The following is a 25,749-nucleotide window of genomic DNA, read 5'->3' as shown; positions in this document are numbered from 1 at the left end:
ACGTCTCCCGGACGTGCAATTCGCGGCGGGGAACATCGAGCGCGTGCCGAATACGTGCTCCGCCTAGAACGTTCGGGATGACGAGCGTTCACGGATGTTTTCGAAAACACCAACCGCCCGACAACGTTATTAAATAACAATCCGTATAGCTCTTTCTTTCTATAATTGCTGAACTATAGTTGCAATCGTGAAAGTGGCTCGAACGAGGCTCTCGGAATTCCCACGGATGGTAAACATTATTTCTTTTTATTATTCCGATATTGTTCTTTCTTTCGCTAATATTTTCCATCTGGGGACTTAAATCGAGGCAAATGTCGTTCTCTCTGATCGTAGTACCGCTCGTGAGAAGAAGATTGAAGAGTGTTTACATCTCCATTCTGGTTTGATCTACCATCATCGCGTGGATTGTCGTTATTGGCCGAGAAGGATGACGAAAATCAACACTCGTGTTGGTTTTCTTCTCTCGGAACGTAGTACAGTTCTCTCGTGACAAGAAGGCAAACGAGTGTTTCCATCCCCACTCTAATTTACGGTCTAACAGCTCTCTGTCGTTATTGGTCATTGTCGATCTTCCTCGGTCAATAGCGACAACGCACACGGTGGTAGGGGAACTAGCAGAGTGGGGATGTAAACACTCGTCTGTCTTCTTGTCGATCTACCAGCTCTCTTACTGTCACACTGTCGTTATTGGTCGCTGCCGATCTTTCTCGGCCAATAGCAACAATGCACACGGTGGTAGGGGAACTAGCAGAGTGGGAATGTAAACACTCGTCTGCCTTCTCGTCGATCTACCAGCTCTCTTACTGTCACACTGTCGTTATTGGTCATTGTCGATCTTTTTCGTCCAATAGCAACAACGCACACAGTGGTAGGTGACTCTTACTATCACACTGTCGATCTTTCTCGACCAACAGCGACAACGGTGGTAGGGGAACCAGCAGAGTGGGGATGTAAACACTCGTCTGCCTTCTTGTCGCGAACGGAGAGTACATTATCGCGGATCGTAGTTTCGGAAGTGATTCAAATACCAAGCTAAAGAGTCGAGTAAGAAACTTTTCGCGAGTCGTTCTCGATTCTCACCTCGGGGATAGTTTTTGAACGGCGATGGCTGGTATTTCGGCTCGAGGTGGATTCCACTGGTGCTGTAAAACTCCGGCGAACCGTCCAGATTGTAAGGATGAGGCGGTTGATGATCCTGCGACAGACTGTGGTACTCCGAGGCCTCGTCGTATCCGGAATAATGAGCGGGAGTCATATAACTCTCCGTGGCGGTTTGGCTGACCCTGAGGTCGCTTTCATTGGTCCCTGTACCCGCGAGATCGTTGCCGCTCGTCAATCCTCCGCCACCCCCTTGCAGGTGCTCCGTTATATGGTGATTGCTGTAGTTCGCTGCAAATCAAATCACAGGTTCTTCCTACTCCGTCCAATCGTATTCCCCGAGATCCTTTACGAATCTCTCATGAGTATATTCCGAAAGGTTCACCGTTCCACGGATACTTACACTCCGTTTTGAGCTGGTTTAAGTTCCGTAGATGTATGTAAGCGTTGTTCGCGCTGTTATTGTTATTATTGTTATTGTTGCTGTTCGGAGTACTGGAATGAGAGTTCGGGGCTTGAGTGCTATGGCTATGTGGTGGCGGTGAGGTTTCGTCCCTCTGGTTCTCGTCTTGGCACACGGGACTGCGTAGATGACTGTAGCCTCCTGCGAATGGCAAATAGGAAAGGATTCCTTTACACAGTCTGTCAAATATATATAAACAAAAAATCAATACATAAGATTCTTTCTTCGTCTAAAATCAACTATAATAGTTTCGGGTCGTCGAAATCGTGGTTAAACGCGAGTCAGAGGACACGTGCAAATGCCTAGGGTTACTTGGATCTGCACGTGGACGAAGTTGGGTCATTGATAAGGAACTTACAGTCTTGGGTGCTTTTGGTTAATAGCTCCCAAAACTTGTAGAATACTCTCTTGCATAAAATACTCTCTTGCAGTATCTGTATCTAATTCCTCTACTTTGGTCACTTAAACAGGTTTTTGCGGATTTGGGTGGCCTTGGCCAATAGTTACTACACCCGAGTTCATCGAACTCGCTGGTTTAGGCGATCGTTGAGGATTATCCCACACGGTGGTCCATTCCTAGCTACCTGTCGTTGGTCAACGTCGATCGAGTCCGCTGCGAAACACTCCGGTGGTTTTCGCGCGGTACACCCGTTGGCTTTTTCGCGCCAAGGCCGAATGGAAAATCTGTTCGGACCAATTCTCGGTGTTCGCGCGGCGGTTGTCACGGGAGGGCACGGAGACTGCAGGGAGGAACCGCTGACACGTGGGCGGCGCGCATCTCGACGATTGGCCCGAGCGAACTCCGCCTATCCTCGACTTCCTTTCCTCGTGCACGAGAAACCCATCGCGCGCGCGCGTCCATTACGGAGGCTGCGACGACCGCTTCGTCCTCGCGAGAACAGCGAATACAGAATCGAACAAAGCTTAGAGAAGCAACAACCGAACGACCGACCGACCGGTATCCAATACCGACCAAAATTAATTTTCATCTCCATCACTGGACAGTTACCGAAGAGTCACCGAACACTAAAGAATCGTTTTATGAAGATAGAGTGCAATGCATACGATGCACGAACCAGGAGAATGTTATTCTATTCCAGACGATTGTAAAAATAAATTATAAACTGTAAAACTAAATTATAAATACTATTCTATATTAACTTACTATAGCGATCAAGTCACCGAACGGTGAAGAATCGTTTCATTAAGGTAGAGGGCAATGCATTCGATGCACTCTGGCCACGTGTGCGATGCATTAAGCGGGAAAATATTATTCTATTGTCGACGATTGTAAAAATAAATTTTGAACAATACTATTCTGTATTAACTTATTATAGCGACCAAGTCACTGAATGTTCATTGTCGTAAAAATTGCAAAGAGAAACTGTACATTGTAAATAAGAACGTTCAATTTTGGGAATGCCTGCAAACTTTTGAACGAAGTTATCAAATGTAAGGAATCGTTCCATGAAGATGGAGTGTAATGCATTCGATGCACTTTGGCCACGTGTGCGATGCACTAATCAGAAAAATATTATTCTATTCTCGACGATTGTAAAAATAAATTATAAACTGTAAAACTAATTTATAAATACTATTCTATATTAACTTATTATAGCGACCAAGTCACCGAACGGCAAGGAATCGTTCCATCAAGATAGAGCGCAATGCATCCGATGCACTTTGGCCACGTGTGCGATGCACGAGCCAGGAAAATATTATTCTACTCTCGACGATTGTAAAAATAAATTTGAAACAACGCTATTCTATATTAACGCACAAGCGTCTCTTACAGCCATTCCCTGGCATCGTTGACTCTTCAATATCTAAAAATCTACCAATTGAATAATTCATCGGGGGAGAATTTTTGGTCCATTATAGTATACAGTTTTTAATTTTCCGAGTTATTAATCCTTGTTATTAAATATCCAATAACAGAGTTTCCTGCTTTTGTTAAATATCGTTTACACTACGAATTACTTTTTTAAAGTTGTACTTTACCGATTCTTGTTTACGACAAAGATATTTAAAGGAAACGATACTAGGGGATCTTCTTCCCTATTTCGAATTACGAATGGGGTAAAATAATTTTTGAAAAAAGAAAAAGAACTTCTTCGAAGCAAGATATTTATAGTTTCTTAACACATTGACGACCGAAGACGCGAAACGTTTTTCGAAAGTGAAACGTCTTTCGATCTCGAGGCGCTCGGTAACGGAAGGCTTCGATTGTTTTTCTACGGTCGTACTTGTTTCAATTAAACATCGAAAAATTGCAACATTTGGACCGAGTGTACGGAAAATCGTGGCGAACGATTACAGTCGTCCATAGTGTAGAAATGGCGGCTCGTGGGGAGCGACTGTAGAACGCTCGTTGCAGCGAAAGGGTTAATCATCGCAGCTGTTCTTTGAAACTGCGCAACGAAGATTCCATTCAGAGTTCCCCGTTTGAAAGATCGCAATTTGTATCGTTTTCACAATCTTACGAGGAAGGAAAGTGGATCGAGACAAATTTAAACAAACAAAAAATAAACCTAAGGTAATCGAAGTTACGACAATTTAAAAAAGATTCCCTAATATGCATCTGTTATATATGCACGTCTATACCTTTATTAATAAGGGTGCGTTTAAACGTCCGGATAAATTTTAACGAGACTTTACACTCGAATTTTATATTCTCCTCTTGAGATAAATAATATTCTCCTCTCCTTCTCCTTTCTCCTCTCAAAATAAAAAATATTCTTTTCTTCTTCTCCTTTCTCCTCTCAAGATAAAAAATATTCTCCTCTTCTTCTCCTTTCTCCTCTCAAGATAAAAAATATTCTCCTCTCCTTCTCCTTTCTCCTCTCAAAATAAAAAATATTCTCCTCTCCTTCTCCTTTCTCCTCTCAAGATAAAAAATATTCTCCTCTCCTTCTCCTTTCTCCTCTCAAAATAAAAAATATTCTTTTCTTCTTCTCCTTTCTCCTCTCAAGATAAAAAATATTCTTCTCTCCTTTTCCTTTCTCCTCTCAAGATAAGAAATATTCTCTCCTTCTCTTTTCTCCTCTCAAGTTCGAATAAAATCGATCCCTAGATAAAGTTGTTCACTTTCTCACCGTCTCTTAATTTTTCCAACACCTAATCGTTGTTCCCGGTCATTTTAAAAACGTTCTCGATGAATTTTAAAGTGAAAGAAAATTGGATAATTATTGTCTCCGTCTTCTCCGACGAAATATAAAAATCGTACGAATTCTTATCACTAAACGACAATTATTAGAGAACAGGAGAACGCGGAGAGAAAGAAAATCCTTTTCTGGTACGATGGACAGGATTTACAACTCCCTCGGTGTTCTTTCGAAATTCTTGTCCCGGTTTGTTAGTTTTAAAATAGTTGGCCTCGGATCGTGGCCCGATACGCGTGTTTGACAACATCGCGTTTCGCGTAATCAAACACCGTAGATATCCGCGGTCGTTCTCCCACGGTCTTGTTTTCTTAGGCGATAAACTTTTTAATGCACGGGGCCCCGTTTTATTTCATTAAACGAAACGATTGTGCAACACCATCGATACTCTTTGTTCCGTGCAGATACCCGCCGGGTGAAATCTCTTCTTTTGTAAGCGTAAACCGGTTACGATCGAATCCGCGGCGAAGATAAGGGGATACGCGTATCCTGTTTTGATTACTCGCGGCCAGATTTATATCTTTTTTCGTCAAACGTACGAACGATAATCCGCCCTCGAGGATTACGCGCACGGTAGTCGAACGGAAATCGCATAATCTTATCTGAAATTTCACCGTTAGGCGACTCACGATGAAAGAAAGAGCAGCGCCGGCGCGTTATCTGTCGCGTTGTTTTTCAAACTATCGTACGCGCTGCGAAATCTTCTACGAATCGTCTTCTACGCCCTAGAACCAATTATTTATCGTTACAAAGGATTTCCTAATCTCGAAACGGTCTCTACGCAGGCTCGACTACTTGGTCCCAATGCTGAACTTTGCTGCTACTCTGATAGTTCTCCATATTCGAGAACGTTTTCGATATTTTCTTTTCAACCATTTCTGGAAATTGCCACGAAAGTGTTAACAGTCGGTGTATCATTTGACAACATTGTCAATAACGATAACTTCGTTCAAATGTTTGTACGTATTCCCAAAATTGAACCTTCTTATTTGCAATGAGTTTCTCTCTGCAATTTTCACGATAGTAAAACGGACTACCATTCAACATTATTTTGGAGCAAGAAGAAAACTTACGAATTCTTATCAATTTGCTCTATTCCAAAGAAGTTTGTTTGGAATTTTTGTTGCAAGATAGACTCGTGTCGAAATTAAACAACAATGATAGTTCTTCCATCGAAGATCCACAGGAGTCTCTAATTATTACTGACTACTGTTACACGACAATTTCCTCAAGCTCCGAACGAAAGTTGCTAAAATCTCGATTTGCACGAGAAAATGAACTACGATCTTTTTCCTCAGATTCTTGGCAGATCGTACAAAACTCTCTCGAAAAAACCGCGCGAAAGGATGTAGCCTTCACGCGATCATTATTCAATATTTTCGTAAAAAGAATTATTCGTCGATTTGGAAAATCCTAGCCGCAAGTGTGCTAATACCTTCTTTGCGATACTCAGAAATATAAAAATTTGTCCACGTAAATAGGTTAATACAGTATTGCGGGGAATAAGGAGCAACGTTCATTGGCGCGTTTGAAATTACATAATTCTATTTAAGAAAACGTATGTCACCTTGGTACGACCTCTGCGCGTTCGCGAGCGGAAAACCCAATTGCAACGGAGAGATCGCGTTCAATTCGAAGCGGTTCGATTCCAGTCCGAGCGCCATTTTCTGTGAAGCGGTTGGTTCGATCGGTGGATGGAAATCGGATACTGTGTAGAAATACACGAAACCGGGTGTAGTTGGGCGTGGAAAGTTTTACGAAATGAAACGACGCGGTACCGAGCAACTCGAACAACGATATTCGATGTGTATCTTCGGTGTGCCATGATTTCGTTGGATGATCGTTCAATCGTCGTGTTCCGAACCGTTCGCGTTTTGCGACTCGATGAAACACTTTCCACATCGTGTCCCTACCACGGCATCGCCTCCTCTTCCACCACCTTCTCCACCACGTTCTCCGCTAATGGCACGCAGGACAATGGCTTCCGAGGATTACCATAATCCACCGTATAAGCGTCGCGTTGCGTGAACAGTCGGAATTATAATGCGCGCGATATGTGCGACCACCAGTCAACGTTCCCACACTTATTTTCTTCTTGCGCCGGGGCGAGGAAAACAGGTGGTCCGGCGAAAAGACACGATCCGTAACGAGCCAGGTATCGCTGTTAAATAGGTCCCAGGAGTGCAACGAACACGTCCACCATCGAAACGTGTACGTTTCTCTCTCGAGCGCGAGCAAGCGGGCGAGCACGGTTCGTCGTCATCGAGGAGGGAACGAGGATCTCGTCGATCGATCGAAGATTACGCTCTCGCAGACTGATCGTTCCGTGATAATTCTCCATGTCGGAGCGCAATTAACCGCGGATTCGTTAAGACGCCGTATACTTGCGAAGGAGTCGTGAGTTCCGCACCGTAGCGTACACGGGTACCGCGTTGAGCTTTCGCTCGTAACCGCATCGATCGGGGATCATGAATATTTGTAAATATTCGTCGGTACAAAGGGGTTTCGTTTGGAAGAAGTGGTCGTTTTATTCGAATTATCGTGTACGAGTTCATAAATACCGAAGAGCTTTCGCTCGTAACCGCATTGATCGGAGATCGCGAATTTTTCAAGTATTCGTCGCTATAAAGGGCTTTCGCTTGGAAGAAGTGGTCGTTGTATTCGAATTATCGAGTACGAGTTCATAAATACCGAAGAGCTTTCGCTCGTAATCTCACTGATTGAAGACTATGAATTTTAAAAGTTTCTACTGTTACTAGGGTGTTTCATTTGGAACAACTGGTCATTGTATTCGAATTATCGAGTACGAGTTCATAAATACCGAAGAGCTTTCGCTCGTAACCGCATTGATCGGAGATCGCGAATTTTTCAAGTATTCGTCGCTATAAAGGGCTTTCGCTTGGAAGAAGTGGTCGTTGTATTCGAATTATTGAGTACGAGTTCATAAATACCGAAGAGTTTTCGCTCGTAATCTCACTAGTCGAAGATTATGAATTTTAAAAGTATCTACTGTTACTAGGGTGTTTCATTTGGAATAACTGGTCGCTGTATTCGAATTATTGAGTACGAGTTCATTAATACCGAAGAGCTTTCGCTCGTAACCGCATCGATCGGAGATCATGAATATTTGCAAGTATTCGTCGGTACAAAGGGGTTTCGAGTACGAGTTCATAAATACCGAAGAGCTCGTAATCTCACTGATCGAAGATTATGAATTTTAAAAGTTTCTACTGTTACTAGGGTGTTTCATTTGGAACAACTGGTGGTCGTATTCGAGTCATCGAAGTACAAGTTCATAAATACCGAAGAGCTTTCGCTCGTAATATCACTGGTCGAAGATTATGAATTATAAAAGTATCTACTACTACTAGGGTGTTTCATTTGGAGTAACTGATCGTCGTATTCGACTCACCGAGGTACGTAAAACCCTAAAAGTTCCAGGACGTAGTACTTACGAATACCGAAGAGCTTTCGCTCGTAATATCATTGGTCGAAGATTATGAAGTTTGAAAGTATCCACAGTTATCAGGATTGTTCCATTTGGAACAACTGGTCGTTGTATTCGAATTATTGAGGTACATATGATTCTGAGTAGATGTTCCGGGACGTGGTATTCACGAATACCGAAGAGCTTTCGCTCGTAACCTTATTCGTCAAAGATTATGAATTTTAAAATCATCCACCGTTATTACGGAGTCTGACTCGGAACAATTAGTCCTTTAACCGTATTTGAATCATCGAAACTCGAAACCTGAGCATGATTTCCACGAGTACCGAAGTTTTCGTCTGTAACCTCATCGATCGGAGACCTTTGGTTACAAAAATATCTACCTACTAGTATCCACCACTATCGAAGAGTCTCACTCGGAATAACTAATTTTCTCAAGAACGATTAAGGAGGATAAATATCTACTTACTAGTATCCACCACTATCAAAGAGTCTCACTCGGAATAACTGATTCTCTCGAGGACGATTATGTAGGACCCTGACTGGTGAATTCCACTGCGTAATGTCCATGGATACCGAAGAGCATTCGTTCAAAGTCCCATTGATCGAAGAAGATGAACAGAAGTATCCAGACGTATTGTACAACACAAACACGTGTACGCAATAACGTTCCATCGATCGGTAAAAGTGACCAGAAGGTCGCGAAGTGTGCGTATATTTCAAACATCAAATATAAAATAATTAAACGAAAAATCATACCTAACTCTGTACACAATTGTCCACGTTGAACCATGGTCGATTTAAACGCGAGAAAGAACGCTGCACTTGGGATACCCTCGAAAATGCAACGAAATTCGAGGTATCGGGTTACGTTTATTCGTACGAGCCGATGATGGGGTACATACCAGGTCTCGGAGTATTCCGGTAATTATCGCCCGGTGGGCTCGTTCGCGATAATTAACGAGAAAACCGTTACGGTGGCACCTCGATAGGAAGATACGTTGTTCGAGGGAACGATGACGATACCGTGGGATCATCGGTCGGTTGGACACAACGAAGCGAATATTCGTATCGATTCGGGACGGTCGATTCGAAAGATCGGTCGGATTTTAATTAATTACGGTAAATGTGGTTCCGCGGTGGGGTCCCGGGCAGGTATTAAATCCACCTTGGCACGAAAGGACCTACGGAGAGAGACCAACGGTTGCGCACAGTGAGAATGGAGAATTATCATAAGTCCACGGGTTCTCATGCTCGCGACCGAGTTCGTCCGAGAACGGCGCGGTTAATAGGGCTATAGGGACGGACCCTTGTGCACACACCACCTACACCTGCACGGGCTGACGTGTAGCTGCACCTCGCACCCCATTTCATGGACGGTGAGCGTGGGAGTGCAGCTTCGAGCAGGCCCTCACGCGCGCGCGCGCGCGCACCAACGAGCGAGCGAGCGAGTAAGAGAGCGAACGGGCGCGCCATAGGCGTATTCGCGTTTTCATGCTACCTAAATGCACCCTCTTCTCTCGCGCGCCCCGTTCGTCTCGTTCGTTCGCGATCCAAGACGAGAGCGAGAGAGGAACGGAGCGAACGTGACTAAACTATTCCGAAATTCCTGAGCATTCAGACCGCGCGTTTGTTCACACGGATGAACAATCGGAGAGCCGGAGCAACGAGCCTCTTTTCTCTCTCTTCGGTCTCTTTCAAATCGAATCGAGACCGCGGCCCCGGTACTTTCGGCCAAGGAATTTCGCGACTTGGCCCTTTAAACGTCGGCATCGCCCTTCTGGACAGCTTTTGAGGAGTCCCTTTTTTTTGGCGCTTCGAGGACCTTTGAAGACGGGGGATACACCGTGTACGTACACACCGATACAGGGTTTTCGCGCAGCTCGGAGGACGAGTTGTTTTACCAGCGAGTGAACGTTCGGTGCTCGTTGAAAGCCGGATCGATTCGATATCGTTTAACGGGGTGACGTCCGTGTTTACGAGACTGTTCGTTTACAGTTACGAACGATCGTCGATGGATCGTTCTCCGCGGTAAGAGGACTTCTCGACGCGAGAATAAATAATACTTGGCTACTTCACTTCTATCGCGAGACTCGTGGGTGTCGAGATACCCTTCTCCGATTCCACGGTTACGATGTAGATACCTCGCGTTCCTTCTCTATCGTGCAGAGATCGTTGGACACCACCTGGCGAAGGTAGCCAAAAACTGGCGAGCGTCTCGCCCACGATATACGACTCGTTCGTTTAGTTCCATCGCGTCGAACGCTTGCCAAACGCGGGACCAATTCCGTCCGGGAACGTCTTCGAAGGATGAGCACGGACACGCTTTCGAAAATTTCATTTTTAAACTTTCAACGGATTCCCGTTCCGTGATGAACCGGCCGCCCCGATCGGAACACGATCGGTGACCAGCCTGGAGACTCGGTGGATAACGTCGATTCGGCGCGAAATCGAACGCGTCCTCTGGAAGTCGGGGAAGCTTTCGAGGCGAGCAAAAGTAGCAGCCGCGTATCAGCTGTGGAACAGGTGCCCGAGGAGTACGCTCGGCGAGTAACGGCAAAAGCAACGAAGGAGGAACGCGAGCAAAGGCAAACGCGAGCGAGCGAGTTAGCGAGATACGAAGGCGGCCGGCAACGAGGCACGCGCCAAATCGAACGAAACACGCCAGTCGGCGTGCACAGCTGCTGCGCAGAGCGAGGCAACAGGAGCGGAGCGGACCGGCGGCCTCTTGAAAATTAAAACCTGCCCCACGAACACGCTTTCAACGCCGGAAGCCCATTATCCTCTCTATCTTTCTCTCTCTCTCTCTCTTGCTCTCTTGCTCTCTCTCTTTAGGCCCTGCCGCGACCGATACTCCGCCGCGGCTTCCTCTCGCTCGCGGCCCGTATCGGAATCGAAGGGAATATCGTTTTCGTCTTCGTCGTTTTCCCGCCTACTGGAACACACCAACCTTCGAGAAAGTTTGGAAAGGCTCGAAGAGGAGGGTAGACATGATCGTCGGAGAGACCGAGTGCTCTGTTAAGGTAACCGAGAATCGTTTCCTTTTCATTGATAAGTCTACTTTCAATGAAAACTCTATACACGTGGAGACGAAGTGATTGTTTCTGTGTAACGGAGTTTCATTGATTTTCCTTCTAAAGTGTGTTTCCTTTATTTTTGTTCTAATGAGATGTTTCTGTGTATAGAGAATATATAAAGGCTAGAGAAATCGAGGAGGGTAGACTCGATCGTCAGAGACACCGAGTTCTGTTAAGAAAATCGAGAATCGTTACCTTTTCATTGATAAGTCTACTTTCAATGAAAATTCTATCCATGTGGACACGAAAAGGTTATTTCTGTGTAACGGAGTTTCGTTGATTTTCCTTCTAGAGTGTACTCCATTTATTCTCATCTTAATGAGATATGAGATTCTCTCATGTTTCTGTGTATAGAGAATATATAAAGGCTCGAGAAATCGAAGAGGGTAGACTCGATCGTCAGAGACACCAAGTGCTGTTAAGAAAATCGAGAATCGTTACCTTTTCATTGATAAGTCTACTTTCAATGAAAACTCTATCCACGTGGACACGAAGAGGTTGTTTCTATGTAACGAAGTTTCATTGATTTTCCTTCTACAGTGTACTCCATTTATTTTTGTTCTAATGAGATATTTCTGTGTATAGAGAATATATAGAGGTTCGAGGAATCTAGGAATCTACTTTCAATGAAAACTCTACCCACGTGGACACGAAGAGGTTGTTTCTGTGTAACGGAGTTTCACTGATTTTCCTTCTAGAGTGTATTCCATTTATTTTTATTCTAACGAGATATCTTTGTGTATAGAGAATATACAAAGGCTGGAATCTAGAAGTGTAGACTCGATAGTACTCATAGACACCGAGTACTATTAACACTAGAACTACCGACAGATTTCGGAATATTAAAGTACATCTCATACGTATTTCGAATAAAAACAATCGCCGAGGAAAAAGAGGAATTTATAAAATTGAGAAGAATAAAATTGTAGAATAGAAAAGTCATAATGTCTCCAGGAAACGTGCTATGAAACTTAAAGTAAATTTCATTACGAAAGCAGTCATTTTGACTACTTGGTAAATCTAGTGTTAAGGTAATCGTTATTATCGTTACTATTCCATCGATTTTCTTCCTAGAATATATTCCATTCATTTTCGTTCTAAAATGATGTGTCTCCAAGTAAATGAGATGTCTCTGTGTACAGAGAATATATAGAAAGGCTCGAGGAATCTAGGAGGTTAAACTCGATCGTCGTAAACACCGAGTACTGTTAAGATAACCGAGAATCGTTACCGTTTCATTGATAAGTCTACTTTCAATGAAAACTCTCGTCCACGTGGAGACGAAGGTTGTTCCCGAGTAACGGATCCGCGCGAGAACCATTGATTTTCCCTCCAGAGCGTGTTCCATTCATTTTCGTCCTAGATACAGCGATGCATCTGTGCATCGATAAAATTTAGAAAGGCTCGACGAACCGAGGAGGGTAGATTCCATCGTCGGAGAATACTACAAGATAACCGGGATCTATTATTCCATTCGCGTTCCATTCATGATTTTACTTTCAATGAAAATCCAACGCAGCGAAAATACAACGGGATAATCGATAGTGAAAATAATCGGTAATAAAATACACACGAGTAATTATACGAATACTGGCTCCTTCTTTAAGATACTGATCGCATTTCGTTCGAAAAATTATCCACTTCGGGTGACCTTGGTTCGTCTAATCAACGAGGATGACGATGGTTGAGAATCCTCGAGGTTGAATGATTCCCTCGCAGGAATCTTTTGTAACAACATGGCGATTCGAAGTTGTCGTTTCCTTTGTTTTAACCGGTTACAATGGGTACCGTAAAGGTTTTAATGCCTCTTAGTCGTTTGTGTTACTTCGACTCTTCGTTCGACGAGAGATTACTGCTTTTGGCGACCTCTAGCGGGAGAATCGTATTCGATCGAGATCGAGATCGAATTTCTTGCTCGAATTCGCGATCATCCCTAAATGAGGTTTCTGTAATTTGGTTGGACACGGTAGCTATGAAAACAAACCTCGAAATTGATCTCATTGCGTTCCATTTTCCTCTTCGAGGGCCTAAACGTTCTATACTCGTGATTCGCTTATTGATAATTAGTCCTTATTTTCGAACATCGTGCGAAGTGTTGCTCGATCGAAGATTCGTAGATGTGAACACTTCGAATATTCATTGAACGATGACGAAAGGATCGATAAACGACTTTTACAGCTATACTTTTACAGAGGTAGGAGAAACGCGTTAGAAATAAGATTCGTACACTTATCGAGGTAAGATAGAAGATAACTTCCACTTGGACGATACATCTCTGCTATCTAAACCACACTTGACCTTACATTATCGGACGACTTTCGTTTTTAATTTTGCATCGTACCGTAAAAATTTCTCCGAACGATAGATATTCGATAGTGTACAACGATTCATAGAAGTTGTTCGAACGTTTCTATTTACTCGTGGTTCTACGTATTAATTATTATTCCAAGTGACGGATACACAGTCGTTTCAATTTTCAACCTGTCGTTCGCAATGTTTTGCTCGGAGCTGCTCGTTACCGGTCGATCGTCCCTTCCACTTGACAACGCGATGCAACCGGACGAGGTTCGCGTGCAAGTATCGGGGGGTCTGTTTGCATCGTGCTTCGAACGTGTTCGGAGAATCGCTCGATTTAAATAGAAAATAATTAAAATCGCGTTCTTCCCGAATTAATTATCCCAGCCGTTATACCTTCTTTTTTTTTCTTTTCTTAACGACAAAATTTCCCGTGCTCCAGGCTACGTAAAATTTTGCGTAGCTGAACGCGGCTCTCAGGATCGAGCGTTGGTTAATACAAGCAGGCGTTAAAGAGTTAATGAATTCGTTCTCGCGTTTGCAGCGCTTTGTGTGCGAATGAGCCACGCAGACGCAGCGAGTCGATTCATTTTGAATTCAACGTCGATGGCGTTACGTTTCCGTGGTTAAAAGCTAAAAGCCATTTTCCTTTGTCGCTCGCTCGCTCGCTCGCTCGCGTCCGTGACTGTTCTCATCGGGGAAGTACCTCGATCGTGATTTCAAAAATTGCACGTTCAAAGCGAAGAGAGGAGGGGGTGGATCTAACGAAATGGATCAGGATATCGTTTAACGGAAAAGAACTGTCTCGAAGTACCACAGAACGTCCGATGAAGAATCGAAATACGAAGAAAAATAACATTTGACCAACTTTCGCGTATCGATAACGATCTCGGCTTTCGAAACATCCCATCGAACGCTATTGCGCCGGTTTTCAAGTTCGATTCCCGCCGATCGAATTAAACGTCGAAAGAAGAACACTCTTTCTTTTCTTTCTTTTCACGCGAACGACCAACAGCCCAGATCCATTAGCAATTTTATCTACCAGGATGAGAAGGTGGCGCCGGACAATTAGACCGTGACAATGGACGATAAGTCAACGAGTGTTCGGGATCTATTAAAATTTGTTCGCAGAGAGTCGTGGAACGCGACAATGAACAATCGCGTCCCGTCCGATGAAAAAGAAGTTGAACGGTGGCCGCGAGAAGTCCCCCGCGGGACCACGGGGGCGGTTAATGAATTAACTTATTTCCCGAGTCTATTAAAAAACTGGCTCGTCCACGGTACGAGGACGACAATGGACAATCAGCCGGTGTTGTATCTGATGGAAAAGAATTTCATCGGTTGCGCCGAGCCGCGCCGCCGTGTTGGAAGACAATGTCGCAGAAACGACGCCGAGGAACGCGCGGCGTGCACAAGAACGCGGCAATTGTGCGATACGGTGGAGGCTTGTAAAAAAGTCGTCCTCGACGGCAACGAAATCGCGCATTGTTCGGTAGACCGGTGACCTGCGAACTCTCCCACACTCTGCCCGGGCTGGCTTCAGCTCTCCTCGGCTCTCCCCGGCTCTCCCCGGCTCTCCCCGGTTCTCCCCGATTCTCCTCGGTTCGGTGTGCGTGGTTTTTGAACCAAAACGTCTCTACGCAGACAGGGTACGTAAACGCGCCACGGAAATATATGTAAAATTTATACGAGAGTCGCTACGGAACCCTTTCTCCGCTTTTGCGGTGAGTTTCAGCACGATGCGATCTTTCACCATCCACTCTGTTATTTTCCGTTCGGGTAACCGGCGAGGTGACTCTATACTCGGCACGAAAATCGGGACGGACGATCTTCGGGGAAGTGAGCGACGAGGGGTGGGGGAAACACCTGATCTATCGGTATTTATGTGAAAATTTATCGAGTGCGTTTGCATAGGCTCGTTGATCGGTACGTTGCAGAGAATTGAATTGTGACATCGATTCATCTTAGGTTATTTTGAAAATTTATTGGGTTGTTTGGAAAGTTATTTTGTTTTTCAGAATGGAGAATTTGTAATTTGATAAAATGTTTATACGATCTAAAGAAATCGTGTTTCATTTTCACCGAAACAAAACGAAACGACTCTTCGAATAACCTAATATATACACAGACAATTATCGAGGTAAGATAAAAGGGAACTTCCACTTGGACGATGTATCTCTGCTATCTAAACCAGGATATCGTAATTTCGGGCAAAGGACGAAAAATCAAGGAGCATGGTCGATCACCTTAGTAATAGTGAGTGATTAGCGTAACGTCGTTCACGGGGATGTTTGAATTTGTATCTGTCCATTGTGAAATATTCACATTTTATAATGTAATGAGTAACGAGCAAAAGTTTCTTTCTTTTATTTATTATTTGAAATCTTCTCCGTCTTTTTCCACCCTCCACCTCGTTAATAGTTTCTTCGTGGACGACGTCGAGGTTCGCACGTCTCGGAGTAATTTCTCGCGGTAGTATTCGACAGAGTAATGAATTTCAAGAATACAATTACCGAAATACATCTATTCTAAGGTTAACCGTTCCCGACATATTCAACCGTCTACGTATTAGAATGATAATGTTTCGATCGCTATGCCACGTGTATCGTTTCATCGCTTTGTAAAGCATAAATGGATCGCGCAATTATTTCTCCAATCATTGAATACAAAATAGTTGTTTGAGTAAAACTTGTTCGACTCGAAGGGTAAACTGTATCAACGAAGCTTGCACAATGTCGCTATATGTATATTTTTTTGTAACACGATCGTTCGTTTTTAATGTATCCATTTTACGTGCACGTTCGCTCGATTTGTTACGTATTTAAATGGATAGTGGCGAGAATTATCGAGTAGATTGCGATTCGAGGTTTGTATTTTTCTTTTTAACCGTGTCCTTTTTAAAGCTCAATTATTTTTTTTTATTTTTTTCGTAGTTCGATAAGTAATTGCGTGTTTACCGACACTTGGACCGGGCAAACGGTATAAGCGGACACGGGATAAAAAGCAAAACAGACTGTAACGCGATAGAATTATTGGAGCAACGAATATTTATTTGCCTTTCGTACGTTCCACTTTGTGGGGCGAAATATATATCTGCGTTCCGTAATCTTTTCACCGCGCGTAGAGAGTGACCACAATGTGGCCGTCCCTGCGTGATTATTCCCGGCGCGTACTTATCATTTTTCCGCGTTTCCGTTCGAGATTTCTCGTGTTTCCTCGTAACCGAAACACTACCAACGCTTCCAACTTTATACTCCGACGATTTTAACGAACGAACGACCAAAAGCACCTCCCTGAACAATTCCAACGACCGATCGAACGTTTCGATGTCTTCGGTGTTTAAATACAAGTAAGATGTAATTTATTGGGTTGTTCGATAAGTTTTGTCGTTTTTTCCATTGTGAAAAGATACTACGACACTTTGAACAACCGTGAATATACTAACCAGTCGAAATCTACTTTTAGTGTCTTCTTTCGTGTCGAAGAATCTATTGTGTTGTACGGAAAGTCATTTCGTTCTTTTTCTTGGTGAAAATGAAACACGATTTTTTCAGAGTGTGTAAACATTTTATTAAATTATATATTCTCCATTTTGGAAAATGAAATTACTTTACGAACGACCCAATACATGATATTTCACACATGTTCATCGAACAGTAGTACTGTCTTTAGAAAAATAAAATAATGAACATAATAACTCTATTTCTTATCGAACGACAAAACTTATCGAGCAATCTAGTGTACTAGGAAGAAGAATGGAGGATCTTTTGATGAACGAACAAAGAACAAATTTTATCCTTTTTGGTCACAATTTGAATGGTTCAACTCGTTGTTAAACATTTACACGGCACGGTTGTCGAACAGCTACGAATGTTACAGCTAGCCAGTCGAAGGATCAAAGTAATTAAAATAATTTTGGAAAACGAAATGACTTTCCAAACAACACAATACATGATATTTCACACATGTTCATCGAACAATAATTCTGTCTTTAGAAAAATAAAATAATGAACATAATAGCTCTATTTCTTATCGAACGATAAAATTTATCGAGCAATCTAGTATACTAGGAAGAAGAATCGAGGATCTTTTGGTGAACGAACAAAGAACAAATTTTAATCCTTTTTGGTCACAATTTGAATGGTTCAACTCGTTGTTAAACATTTACACGGCACGGTTGTCGAACAGCTACGAATGTTACAGCTAGCCAGTCGAAGGATCAAAGTAATTAAAATAATTCTCTCTACGTCAAAATTTCCTAGAAGGAAATTGGAGGAGGTTGATTTTCGCGATGCAAATAATTGCAAGCATCTTCCGTGAATTGTTAATTAACGTTCTCGGGTGTTCAGGGCTCGTTCCGCGTCTCCAGAGTGCGGAGAAAGTCCGGTGCCCTTAACAGAGGGGCCAATTTCGAATGTAAATGTTCTTTCGTCTTTCGTTTTCGTATCGGTGATGCCGGACAACCGTAATTCACCGGTTAATAAGTGTTAAAAAGTTTGAACATAATCGTGCATTTATTATTACCGATAACGTGCGGAAACTGTGGCTGTGTACGCTCGACAGCGTCAGCAACGTGTTAAGTCAATTAACGTTGTAAAATATGTAGGTTGTTGCTTTAATGTTTCCTTGGCTGTACAAAGCGGCTGTTCAATATTGTTGTACGCGGTTGTAATGTTTTATTACGTTCTATTAATGTTACACCGGGTACGTCGATGAAAGAAGATGGACGGTCAACGTCGACGATGCAACCAACGGGTTATTTCGCTCGCGAGTTTTCCAAGAGATACGATCTCCTGTTTTTGTTGATTTATACAGGGCGAATATTCTCCTAACGAATAACACGTGAATTGTTCGTGGCACGAAAAACCGTTTTGTACGACAGTTGCACGGCTTCCAGGAGGATGTACGGTACCGTGATCGTATTTTACGTTATTTTGCTTCTTTATCGAGAGACGAGGGTCGAAAGCGTCAAATTAAACGCGAAAAAGTCTCGCACCGAAGTATCGTGTCCGAAACGAACAATCACCGAGACACTTAAAATAAATATTTCAAGTTCGATCGATCGTATCGTGTTTCTCTCTATTACCAAAAATTGCACTAGAAGTTTCTCGCGTACGATTACATTTACCAAGCTCAGTCACTCAATCGACGATATGTCGAACATCCAACAAGAACCGTAAGCAAACTCTTCTTCCAAGTTATAAATTATCCCTGATACGGGACAATGCGTTATAACTCGATAATACAAATTCGTGAACAAGTATCGATAGGTCCCAGTCACAAAAAAAAAACTGAAGAGTCCGTACGTCGATAAAGAGAATAAAGTAACTGAAAAGCGTAAGGTTGTTCCACAGGAGGAATAATTTACGAATTGTTTGAAACGATCACGAGACTCTGGTGCAATCGTTGCGATACGAGTACGGGCAAAAAGGGACGATGGGATCGTTTCTTTTTGAGCACCCTGACACGCTCGTACGAGTCCTACGATCGGTCTCGGTAGCGAAAGGGTCCGCGTAGGAATCGGCTCGCCTTGTCCGAGTGTATCGTACGCGCGATCAACGCTTAAAATCCAATCCGCGAAGCGTGCAATTCCGACCTTGCACGGCACACCGCTTTATCGACGATTTAACACGAAGCCACACCTCGCTCGCGAGCGACGTGCACCGCGAACAAAAGGAGCCCGCGTTAAAAGCAACAAGATATAGTTACGGATCATTATGCGGCACGGGGGAGCGTTATTATCGAACGACCACCGTCCCTCGTCTCTCTCTGGTATCCTTCGAACGAACGAACGAACGAGTACTTGGTGAACAAGTAAAGCAACGCGAACGCAGAAATTGCGAATCGACGGCCCGAGCAAACCGAGTGGAACCGTCGGTTTCGTTGCGAACAACTTTCCAAGCGGCAGAAGCGCGGTTCTTGCGTCGCGTTACATTATCCCCGATGGAAAGGGAACGAAATCACGGTTACGGTGACACGGTTCTCTTGGACGAGTCAACGACGATGGATGATGGAGAAAAAGAAGAAGAAAAAAAGGAAGAAGAATATATATATGTACACGTGTATCAAAATCAACCGCTCCCTGCTTCTTCTTCTTCTTCTTCTTCTTCTTCTTCTTCTACGTCTCTCCCCGTTACATCGCCGATGCACTTTGATGCAATTGCAGACGATCGACCTTGGGTCGTCCACTTAGACGAGCAACGTAATGGTACTCGCGGCACCAGTAGGTCGAACGAGACGCCTCGGTATTCGTGGAGAGAATTTTCGACCCCCTGGGGGAAAATTAGGAGTTTGGTAGAGATTCGGGGCCCGATTAGGGCCCTTTTGAATCGAATCGGGGCTCGTGTCGAGGAAAAACGGTTTTGGAGTTTTCGTTGGTGAAGCGTTGTACTTCGGTAACAATCAGGATTCATAATGTGTATTTGTTTTCGGTAGTCGATGATTCGTCAATTCGGTTTTTATGCAGAAAATTTTCGACCCCCTGGAGGAAGATCAGGGCCCTTTTGAATCGATTTGAGGCCTGTGTAAAGAGAAAACTGTTTTGGGGTTTTCATTGGTGAAGTGTTATACTTCGATGACGATCAGGATTCATAACTTGTATTTGTTTTTGTTAGTCGATGATTCGTCGAGTCGGTCTTCGTGGAGAAAATTTTCGACCCCCTGGAGGAAGATCAGGGCCTTTTTGAATCGATTCGGGGCCCGTGTGGAGAGAAAACTGTTTTGGAGTTTTCGTTGGAGAAGTGTTATACTTCGATGACGATCAGGATTCATAACTTGTATTTGTTTTTGTTAGTCGATGATTCGTCGAGTCGGTCTTCGTGGACAAAATTTTGGACCCCTTGGAGAAAAATCAGGGCCTTTTTGAATCGATTCGGGGTCCGTGTGAAGAGAAAACTGTTTTGGAGTTTTCGTCGGTGAAGTGTTATACTTCGATGACGATCTCGTTGCATAACATGTATTTGTAATCGATGACTCGTCGATTCTGCCTCTATGGAGAAAATTTTCAACCCCCTGAAGGAAAATCAGGGCCCTTTTAAATCGATTCGGGGCCCGTGTTGAGAGAAAACTGTTTTGGAGTTTTCGTCGGCGAAGCGTTATACTTCGATGACGATCAGGATTCATAACGTGTATTTGTTTTCGGTATTCGATGACTCGTCGACTCGGCCTCCATGGAGAAAATTTTCGACCCCCTGGAGGGAAATCAGGGCCCGTGTCGAGAGAAAGCAGTTTTGAAGTTTTCGTCGGTGAAGCGTTATACTTCGGTAACAATCAGGATTCATAACGTGTATTTGTTTTCGGTATTCGATGACTCGACGCGTCTAGGATCGTAGCTGCGACGTCGATAGGTCAGAGTTCACGCGGACCTCCTTTGTGCGAAATTGCGACAGTCGACAGAGGTCTTAACTAGCTAATGGGACTCGCGAGAAGTTTGCTAGATACCGAGCGTTTCATTCGACGAGTTCTTTTTCTCGTTGGATGTAACGAGAACGATTCTCAAAGACGCAAGAATCGTTGGAGGATCGTCGCCCCGTTTACAAGTATCGAGACACCTCGCGTTTGGCGCAATAAAGGGGGTAGCAGTGGGTATTTTTGAGAAATTTTTGCAAGGATGAAGCATATTCTATCGAAGACAATTTTGTCTCGTGGAAAAAAAAAGAAAGAATTTCCATTTTTTCTACATTGCCAAGATGGCGTAACTCCTCTGTAGTTCTTTTTCTCGTTGAATGTAACGAGAGCGATTTTTAGACACGCGAGAATCGTTCGAGGATCGTCGCCCCGTTTACAAGTATCGAGACACCTCACGTTTGGCGCAATAAACGAGGTGAGAACCTTTTCAACGATCCGCGTTGATTTCACGAGTTGAGCAGTGAGTATTTTCAATAAATTTTTACAACGATAGTGCATGTCCTATCGAAGAGAATTTTGTCTCGTGGAAAAAGAAAGAAAGAATTTCCATTTTTTCCACATTGCCAAGATGGCGTAACTCTTCTGTTTTTCGTTCGAGTGGATATTCTACGTGGAATATTCCTTCGTGGTCTTCCATAAGTTTACATTGTTGGATTCACTTTCGACGTTTTTAATACTTTTGAACGGAGATGTACGAGAACACTGTCTACCTTACGAGTGATGGAAAATCTCTCAAAAAAATTCCTAGGACGTACCATAAACGCAAAAGACCGATTAAAGGTCGAGAACACTGATGTCTACGTTACGAGTGATGGAAAATCTCTCAAAAAAATTCCTAGGACGTACCATAAACGCAAAAGACCGATTAAAGGTAAATATCGATTAATTCGTGTCTAATCCCGGAATTTTTCCCAAGGATTTGCTCCCATCTTCGAGATTTGGGTAGCTTTTAAATTTTTCGGCTTTACTCGCACTTTTACTCCAAAGAGTTACACTTCAATTTCCTTTAATCTAATTCTATTATTCGCATTTGCACTTCGGTTAATAAATACTCCGTACCTCTAAACTTTTCCAATGTACCTTTCGCTAAATTTCGTAGCCGGTTAAACAATCTTTCGCAATCTTTTTCCTTTAATCTACACAGTATATTTACTCTTCTTCGTAAATCAATGGATTTATCGCCCGTGAACAAACAAATACTTCTGCTCGAAGACGAGTTCCTCGATTGAACGCAAATCATCGAGTATATGATTATACCAAATTAATCGAGATGCTCAAAGTATTCCTCTTCAAGGATCGGTTGTGATCTCCAAATTGTCTAGAATTATGTATCTCTATCGAACGTAGAAGAAATTAAACACCAAAGAGTATACATTCTCGATCGAAAAGCACCGAAGAAACTTCCAAACTTCAAAACCCTGACTACACTTAAAAGATTCCCTCGTTCGATCCGCAAGATATCTAAAAGAACAAAGCCCTGTCTTCTTTGAAAAATACATCGGTCGCCGCGGAAATATCCAAACTTGAAATGTTCGTATACACTGGAAGTATACGCACGATCGGAAAGACACGTAGGTTGTTTTCCGAGCGAAGGTACGAAAGATCGCGCACAGTCTCGAACGAGTTTCCATCGATAGCCGGACTACATTCCGTAGCGAATTCCAAAGCTGCGGATGCATCCCTCGGAGGATTCACTGGCGCGAGTCTCCGCGATATCTTGCGTGGTTTTTCCACCGAGTCGTACCTAACCCGAAGAATCCTCGTTCGATCTCTTGGATAGGTACCACGGTGAAAAAAGTATATAAAAAGAAAAAAGTGTGTATCCTGGTCGGCGAACGGAGATACCGTAGCGCGTGGTCTCTGGTGTAATTTTGTCTCGGTACGCGCGCGAGTCTCGAGTCGTGGTTAAAGAAGGAAGGAAGGAAGGAAGGAGGGAAGAGCTCGCGAGGTGTGTACCTGGCGTGTGGGTGGTCGCGTCCAAGGAGACCGGCGGCATGCCAGTGTTCCGAGCGATCGCGTGCTGATGCGGATGCTGGTGGTGCGGATGGGTGAGAGGCTCCGCCTCCTGGTACGAGGGGTAATCGGCGTAAAACGGTTCGTGGCCTGTCATCAGCGTGTCCAGCATCTGGAGCACCATCTCCGAAGATGCAGCGGGGCCGCTACTCGTCGTCGTCTGACCGATATCGTTCCCGTACGTGCCGACGATTATGGCCGGCGCCTGCCCCGAAGGCCGCGACGACGTCTCGACGCCCGCGACGCCCGCCGTGACGTCCCTCTGACTCTCCCGCTTCTTGCCGGTGCTCCTCACTGTACGACGCGCACCTTCTGCGCATTCGCGCGGCCAAGCCTCGTTCCCCTCGCTCTCGCGCGCGAATACGTCCCTTTGTCACCTACGGGTGGATCGTTGCTATACCTTCGTGCACGGGAACGAGGAGCTCTCGCCGCTGAGTAACTGCGTCGTTGGACAACGCGCGACTGTTCGCATAGTCGCGAACGTCCGATGCTGCCCGCCTTCGACGAGTTTACCTCCGTACGAGACTCCGAACGCGATTGTTTACACCTGGTCTAGACCTCTCCGCGGACGGTCCCCATCGAACGCGTGCAATCGTGGTATACGAGCACACCGTTACGAGTAACAATCCCGCTGGTTTCGGCCGATCCACGACGCGTACGACGACGATAATTGCGTTCCACTGGTTTCGTCTCTCCGTCCACCGAGGCACAGTAATCACAAAATTGCGCGCGACTCTTCCCGAAGAGCCCGTGGTATACCGCGCACAACCTTTTCGACGATTCGGCCAGTCCGCGAGAAACAGCGGCGGACCGGTCGAGAACGGAGCACGAACTCGCGCAACAGGTGTTCTCTACCCCGTAAAGGGTGGAGAAAACTTCTTCCCTCGCGCGAAATAGGCCTGGAGGGGGTGGTGGGTGGACTCCGTGCGATCGACGAATAGGAGTCGATCGTTACGCGGTAACCACTCGACTCGTACGCGACGGTACACGAGTTTCTTCGATTTTTCTTATCGCTGCCGGTGTCTACGTACCGGTATCGTCGCGCTACGCGTGTCGGCGCGTACGCGATTCCTCGTGGACGCGCTAGACGCCGCGGATACCGTGAACGACGCGGTGGAAAAACCGAGCGCGAGCGAACAACCAGCGAGGAAACAGAGGCGCGAATCGTGCCTAGAAGAGAGCTACCGCTCGCGTGCACTCTCCACTTGACGTGAGCGCGCGTGTCACTGTGACGAAGCGCCGCGCCGTTTCCGCTCTCCGGTCCTCTGCGCCGACCCTCCCCTCCCGCGGCCGTGCCGCGTTTCCCCCTCCCCGTCCATCGGCGGCTTCGATTCAGCCAGCTGCGGACCGCGTTCCCGTTCGCCGCCACGCTGCTGGTCGCCGATGGTGGTGGTAGGGACCATTGGCAGGGGAAAACCTCGCCTGGTGGGGGGAACCGAGACGCGGTGGGGACCCACGGTGGCACGGAGGGGCGCCACGGGACGATGGAGGGGACCACGGGCACCAGGAGGGGTTCACAGACGCCCCCTCGAACCTTCAACCACCTGCTGCCGCCGACGACGAGAGACGATGTTTTCTGCGCGATCGAACGCGCGATGGGTTTCCGTGGGGATCGAGCCTCTCTAGGAATACGTTCGAGCGTGCTCGGGACCGAGACTCACGATCCGTACACTTCCGAACGGATATCACACTTTTTTTTCGATTCTTGCCGAAATTTTGACTTGGAGAGGGTATTTTGTCGATATGCGAACTTCTTGGGTCGAGAGTAAGGAAGCAGAGTACTCGAGACTGAGTGTTTCGAGTTCTCGACGGATATGACACTTTTTTTTCGATTCTCGTCGAAATTTTGACTTGGAGAGGGTATTTTGTTGATATGCGAACTTCTTGGGCTGAGAATAAGAAAACAGAGTACTCGAAACCGAGTGCTCCGAGTTCTCGACGGATATGGCACTTTTTTTTTCGATTCTCGTCGAAATTTTGACTTGGAATGAGTATTACGTCGATATGCGAACTTCTCGGGCCGAGAGTAGGGAAGTAGAGTACTCGAGACCGAGTGCCCCGAGTTCTCCGAGTTCTCGACAAATACGACAACTTTTTTCCCCAATTCCGATCTGGCGCGACTCCAGACTCGTCTCGATGTCTGAATCTTTTAAACCGAGATGGTAACAAGGAAGTAGAGTTCTCGGTGCGAGTGTCCCGAGTACTCGGACTTCTCAACAGACATGGCAACATTTTTTTCTTATTTTCAATTCTCTCTTCACCCTTTTTTCAATCCCCACCGAATCGGGGGCGTCTTCCAGTTTGCACAAAGTCAATAAGAACTTCTTAGATCAGAACGATAATAAAAGCCAAGTGTTCGCGCGAATCCCTCGAAGAATCTTGGAAGTCGTTGATCGATCGTGAACTTCGTTGAACATCGAATCTCTATCTTTAGACTCGGTTTCTTTTCCCTTTAAAATCAAGAGGAAAACGCCTCCCGAGCGAATATAGGATGGTTTTCCATTTAACGAATTTCCGATGTTCGAACTCGGGACCGATTACGACCTCGATCGATGATTCGGTATTAGAGGTTGGGCAGCAAAAACGTGTATCATCCTCGATACTGACCGTTTAACCGGGAAAAGCGAGCGCACCTGCACCGTAGAAGCGTTTAACGCGTCCAGACAGCGGAGAGTTATTGTAACTGCGCGCACTGGCTGGCCGGCGAGCGCGAACGCGAGTATAATTACCGCGACGTAACGTTAGATAATTAAGCAACGCGCCAAGAACACGGGGGACGTTGCCGTG

At 44.9% G+C, this 25,749-nt stretch overlaps 1 protein-coding gene across 7 annotated transcripts in view; it reads right to left on the bottom strand.

Moving 5' to 3' along the window:
- Pnt (ETS transcription factor pointed) overlaps positions 1-25,749 on the bottom strand; it is a 279,236-nt gene that overhangs the window by 3,101 nt on the left and 250,386 nt on the right. For all 7 annotated transcript variants that reach the window (XM_076315257.1, XM_076315274.1, XM_076315299.1 and 4 more), the window contains 2 exons: positions 1,502-1,702; positions 1,081-1,389 (listed from right to left, as the gene is read on the bottom strand). In XM_076315257.1, the coding sequence (XP_076171372.1) occupies positions 1,081-1,389; positions 1,502-1,702 (510 nt within the window). The remainder of the gene's footprint in view (positions 1-1,080; positions 1,390-1,501; positions 1,703-25,749) is intronic.

Source organism: Ptiloglossa arizonensis, chromosome 1 (genome assembly GCF_051014685.1).
Source record: "Ptiloglossa arizonensis isolate GNS036 chromosome 1, iyPtiAriz1_principal, whole genome shotgun sequence".
NCBI classification, from domain to species: Eukaryota; Metazoa; Arthropoda; class Insecta; order Hymenoptera; family Colletidae; genus Ptiloglossa; species Ptiloglossa arizonensis.
Note: the sequence above shows the minus strand (reverse complement) of the source record. Positions and strands in the feature narration are given on the sequence as shown.